At 27.5% G+C, this 6,334-nt stretch overlaps 1 protein-coding gene across 1 annotated transcript; it reads right to left on the minus strand.

Annotated features, from left to right (window-relative positions):
• Positions 1–1,391: 1,391 nt before the first annotated feature.
• LOC111380365 lies at positions 1,392–4,499 on the minus strand. Its single transcript, XM_023003898.1, has 5 exons — positions 4,301–4,499; positions 3,083–3,228; positions 2,846–2,918; positions 1,736–1,810; positions 1,392–1,627 (listed from the first exon to the last, which is right to left on the minus strand). Exons 1-5 carry the CDS (start codon positions 4,497–4,499, stop codon positions 1,392–1,394), a joined length of 729 nt encoding a protein of 242 aa, XP_022859666.1.
• Positions 4,500–6,334: the final 1,835 nt, after the last annotated feature.

Below are 6,334 nucleotides of genomic sequence, written 5' to 3' on the forward strand. Positions count from 1 at the left end.
CATTGATTCACTAAGAATAATCATTTTGATTAATCTACAGTGAAATGTTTTTTGTACCATTATTGGATCAGCTCCTTCAAAGAAGATATATTGTCCAAACTTTTTATCAATTGTTCCAAAGTATCCTTTTTCAAAGACATCTGCTCCCACGATTTTTGCTTCTTCTTCGTATTGAAGAAAATCCTGCAACGTAATTCCACTAAGAAATAGACTCTCTTGTGGTTTAGGAATTTTTCCAATTCTTTTAAATCTACTTGGAATAGATTTTGGTTCTTTATGGGTTTCAACTGCATCTTTAAAAGATAACATTCTAAACCTTTAGTTTTCACTTGGTGGTGGTCTAAAGAGTTGGGTTGGAAATCTGGGCCTAGCTCTTATTGAACTTGGGTTTTGACAATAATTCGGTTTCAAATGAATATTGTCGTATTCAAAAAGTTGTTTATATGGCATTGGGTTCTCACCTTTTTCTTGGTGGTATTTTGAAAAAGTTTCATGGGCTTTTGTATAAGTTTCGAAACTTTTACGTTTATAGGGCTTTCCTTTTACAAGTGGTTCAACTTGTGCCCAATTTGTATAGAAACCTCTTTATGGTCCATTATAGATCACATAGAATTTTTTTTCCTGCCATTGAAATATTTACACCAACCAATGGTTGATTTTCTTGAGTCTTAGGCACTTCTTTTGGATTTTGAATATCCATATGTTCTTGCGAACACTGAGGCATGATATGCTCTCTTGTATTTAATTGGATTTATGGTCCATGAGTTTTCAACTCTTTTTGTGGAATCTGAATTTCTTTATGTACATGAGTACACTGAGCTTTAACTCATATTGATCTCTTTTTCTGTATTTTTATCGCCATCAGTCTCGCTGATTTTGATTTTTCCTTGGGGTTGCTTTTCTTGAGTACTACTACTCTTCCCTGTTGAAATAGAAAATGTTTTGAGAAGTCTGTCTAACTTCTTTTTCAAAACTATTACCTTTTGTTGCCTTGTTGAGATTTCAATTTCTTCCATCTCAATTTGCATTTCAAGTTTTGCAATTTGGTCTTCCATGTTAGTCATTTTTACATGTAAAAGCAAATTCTCTAGTTAATGTATCAGCTAAAGAATTATTTTTTCCTTTGATAATTTCAATTTTGAAATCATAATGGTTGAACCACATTTGCCATCTGACCATTCTTCCTTGTTTGTAGTCTGGATGTACTTGATGTCTCATAAATGAATTACAAGTACTAGAATCTGTTATAATAGTAAAACTATTAGAAATTATATAAAGTCTGAATTTTGTTATAGCCTTTTTCATGGCTAAAATTTCTTTTTCATTTATGTGATAATTTTTTCTACTTTAGAAAAAGTTCCAGAAGCATAACCATATAATTTTTCTTCTACTTAGTCTTGTAAATCAAGAGCTTTTAAAACTGCTCCCCAATGTTCTTGAGATGCATCAATTTCAATTATCATTTTATCTCCTTCTTTTGTATGATATAATGATGGTAAAATTTTTATTTTAGATTTGATTTTTCCAACATAAAGAGTATCTTCTTTAGTCCAAATCCATCTAAAATCTTTTTTCAATTTCTTTTGTAATGGTGTCCTCATTTTCGCTAAATCTTTAATGAAAGATTCTGCATAAGTGAGACATCCAGGAAATCTCATTAACTATTTTTGGTCTTGAATTTCATTAGGAAATTCATTTATATGAATAAGAATATGAGGTTTAAGTTGTTTATAACCATTGGCTATATCTAGACCTAAATATCCAATTTTATCTTTAAACAATTCTGCTTTCTTTTCAGATAGCACAATTCCTGCATTTATTGCTTCATTTAAAACAATAATTACATGATTTTTATGTTCTTCTTCAATATCTGAAAATACTAAAATATCGTCTATATAAACACAACAAAATTTTTGATGTTTCTTAAAAATATTATCCATGTGTCTTTGGAAAATACGAAGTGCTTGTTTTAAGCCAAATGGTACTACTTTCCATTGATAGTGTCCTTGAGGACAACTAAAAGCTGTAAGATGTTTAGCTTTTTGGTCAAGTATTACTTGTCAGAAACTAAATTTACAATCAAAGGATGAAAATTTTTTATTTCCTTTTATGAGTTGTAAAAGACTTTGCATATTTAAAATTAAATATCCATCAATCTTAGTTATTTTATTTAGTTGAGAATAGTTAACAACCATTCTATCTTTTCCACGTCTTTTTTCAGATTCTTTTCTTACCATAAATGCTGGCGAAGAAAAATGAGATTTGCTTGATTCAATTAATTTTAAATCAATCAATTCTTTTATTTGGATTGAGAATTCTTCTCTATCTTTAGGGCTATAAGCCATTGCTTTAGCTTTTAAAATAGATGTTTTGAATTCATCAAGTAATTCAATAGTTGCTGTCATTTTTCCTTTATTCTTTTGTGGGTCTAACGGATTTTCTGAACAACATTTATTTAAAAGTTCCAAAATTTCCTCCCTTTGAGAATTTATTTTAAAACTTTGTTTTTCTTCATTAGTAATAAAAATATGACTCTTTTGAGCAATATTTTCACCTTGAATTTCTTTAAAATTCTTTTTCTTATTATCAATTTTCATTGTATTTAAGAATTTTTCTTGTAGAGCATTCATAATTAATGTTTTTCTTTGTTTTGGAATCCATAATATTTTACCACGAAGTGTAAAATTTATAGATTCAATTTCTTCTATGAATGGATGGTATAAATGACAAAAGTTATTTCCAATCATAAAATCAATTCCAGTTTCCAATTGGTAAACTGTTGGTACTTTAAAATAAAAAGTTTTCCATTGGGATTTATGATATCCATTAATCTCAATATTTAAACCTTTTACAATTTTAGAAGTTTTTATTTCAGATTTATCTGCAATCTTAAGTTTTAAGATTTTCTCAGATGTAACCTAAAATTGTTTAGGTATTATCCATTTACTAGCAGTACATACTGATGCTCTAGTATCTACAAGCATGAATATTAATTTTTCTATATCCTTCAAAACTTAATTTTATAGGTATATAGATTGAATTTGGATTTGTAATATTTTTATTACTCATCTTCAGATGTTACAGAAGTTTCTGATTCTAAATTTTCAAATTCAGATTCTGTAGTTAAGTAATACAATGATTCTGTATCACTAGGATCTTCTACTGGATAGAAGCCTTGTTTTTGAAATGTAGTAAGAAGTTTAATTATTTCTTCATTTCCTTGTCTTGCTGGGCATTTATTTGCATAATGTCCAGACTCATTACAGAGCCAACATCTGCAATTCTTTTTCTTTTGAGGACAAAATTTCTTTTTATCCAATTTATGTTTTTGATTTTTATTTTCCCTTCCCCGGGATTTTTTAAAAAAAAATTCTTTCTAAAATTTTTTTCTTTATATGGTTTTTTATATCTTTTAAAAATATATTTTTTCTTTTTAAAATATTTTCTTTTCTTTTCCTTTTTCTTGGATAGTATACATCCATATTATCCTGGTATTCTGCTGAGATAATTTTCACAACAGAGTTTAAGATTTTTAGCAATTGCTTGCTTACTATCTCTTACTAAAATACTTTCTTTGCATTTGTCTGCAAGAAGATTTCTAGTAAGTGTTATTATTAATCCTAAAGACCCCTCAATTCTTATATTGAGTTTAGGGTCAATATGATTTTCTTGTTTGCTTATAGCATTATTAAAAAGTTCCATTACCTCATGATTGAAAGGTTCAAGAAGTTTTCTAATAAACTTTTTTGTTAGTTCATTCCATTTGTTATCGGACAAATGTAGAAATATTTTGAAAATTCACAAGCATAATTTTCAAAATAACACATATCACATAGATATATTTTTTCTAAGTGATTAAGTGCATCAGCAATTTCAATTGTTGTTCTTTTACTTTTGAAAACTTCATAAGTTTGTCCAGTAAATTATTTTTATAATTGTTCAACAATTCTTTTGATAAATTGTGGAATACTATATTGAGAATCAGCCCAAATAATATTCTTTACATTATAATCAAATTTTTCTAGAAATGATCTAGCATTTCCTCTGGTACTTGCTAATACATAATTTCATGAATTAGCTTCACTTTTGATTATTTCTTTAATAGTGATCATAGCAATCATTAAATGACTATACCATGCATCAAAAATTTTTTCTGGTTCAAGTGTACAATCTAAATTTAGAATTGTAATTTGTTGTTGATTGTTTCTTTTTGGAACAAATTCTGATTGTAAAAAATTCTGATTTGTTTCTTTATTTATAGGGATTGGTCTCGGATTATAATCTCCTTCAATCCTTTTACCATCTCCTTTAGGATTTGAACTAGATGGTTCTTCAATTCTAATTCCTTGTTTTGGTTTAGGTTTCCTAATAACAATAGGTTCCCTATTGGTAAAGGATCTTTCATGAATCACAACTTCTTCATCAAATTCAGAGGTATTTTCATGTTCACTTAAGGATTCATTTGGTTTTGATTCCTGAGTATCAGGTTTTATTGTCATAAAATTTTCATTGTTTCCAATATTAATTTTTCTAACAATATGTTCAATTTTTTGTAATTCCTCATCTTCAAAAGATAGAAGAACGTTTAAGAGTTCTAGATCATTGCTAGTTTCATAAATGTTTTCAAGATTCTTTCTGAATTTTGACATCTTAATTTAAAAAACTTATATCAAAATTTCCTTTAGATTTATTTGTTTGAATGTCTTCCCCTTTTTCAAAAATTCCTAACGAAATTTTAGGAATTTTCTTTTGTAAGGGTTTTTTGCTCTTTATTCCAGCTATAATTATAGCAGAATATTTTTCCATAGGTTTTTCTGTATTTTCTTGAAGATTTTTAAGATGTATCTTAATTTCTTTAATACTATCTTTTAATGTTTTGTTTTCTTTTAAAATATCCATTTTAGACATTTTATTCGTCTCCATAAAGAGCTTTAGCCATTTCATTGACTGTTTTACTCAATTCTTTTAATTGTCTGCTTTGGCTGGTTTCAGCTTCTTTTTTCCACTTAACATTTGGAAGTGGTTTTCTATTTAGAGATATACTTCTAGTTAGAAGTGGTCTTTGTTCTTTAATTAAAGTTCTTTGGTCATCAAGATTAATTTCTAAAGATCTTCTTGATGGTTGAATTAACCATTCAAATTCTGTTTCTTTATGCTCAAGATAATTTGAGAACAAATGATCAATTTTTATTCCTTTTGGTTCTTTTAAAATTGTCATATTATGTTGATTATGTATAGCATAACTAACAAGATATGATATTGAAAAAGATACATTATTATTTTTGACTAAATCTGTTCTTCCATACTTGTGTATAAAAGAAAGCATCCCATCAAAATTTTGATCATGTAGACTTACTGAAAGTCTTGGATAAACTGTAAAAATCAGTTTTCCACATGATTCCCTTCAAGAGATCCTAGACATCCTTCAGTAGGATTTTGTATTTTTTCATCAATCAAACACATAGAAATAGGTTGATCAATTTTTTCAAATAGAGTACTTCGTATTTGGATACGAATTGCTCCAATAGTAACCCAAAAAAGATTCTTGTTATTGTCAAGATCTATCTTTGTTTGGCTTATTATGTCTTGTTTAGTAAGTAAGGATATTCCTATCTTACCATATGTATGTTGAACATGTATGGCAAACTCTTTCTGAGATACACCATAGTATACATGTTTATTTCTGTTCATGAATTTATCTAAAAAACCTGTTTGAGAAAAGATTTCTTTAGGTTCAATTGTAAGTTTTGTCTTGCAAATCTTGGCAAGCTTTTTGTCAGATATTAGAATTTCTCGAGAGAAATTTCTTTGTGATTCAATCTGCTCACAGATCTCATCACTATTATCTGTTTGTTCATTATTATGGTTTTCAACTTCCATAATTAATGATGACAAGTAATATAATGCAGAATAAAAGTTCTAACACTATATTCATATTTCTGTAAAACATCAATTATATTCAATTTTGATTTAGCTATTTTAACTCTTGGTTTATTTGTTTGCAATAGATAATTATATCTATCTTTATAATATATATAAACTTCATACTCAGAAGTAAATACAAGTATTTGTATATTACAATTATGACAATAAATCATGCTGCAATGTATCCTATATATTTTAATCTTTCAATTAAAATATTCTTTTCAATTGTAAACTCTTCAATAATTTCATCCTAGTAATCAGTAGTTGTATACCAGATTAGTCCATTTCCTTGTTTTTTAATTTCAACAATAACTTTATTAATCATAAAGATTAATTTTCTTAAAAGTTTTACTTCTTTTAGAATTTGTTTCATTTTAAATCTTTTTAGGCTCTGATACCATTTGAGAGG

The sequence above is a fragment of the Olea europaea genome, unplaced genomic scaffold (assembly GCF_002742605.1).
Source record: "Olea europaea var. sylvestris unplaced genomic scaffold, O_europaea_v1 scaffold2131, whole genome shotgun sequence".
NCBI classification, from domain to species: domain Eukaryota; kingdom Viridiplantae; phylum Streptophyta; class Magnoliopsida; order Lamiales; family Oleaceae; genus Olea; species Olea europaea.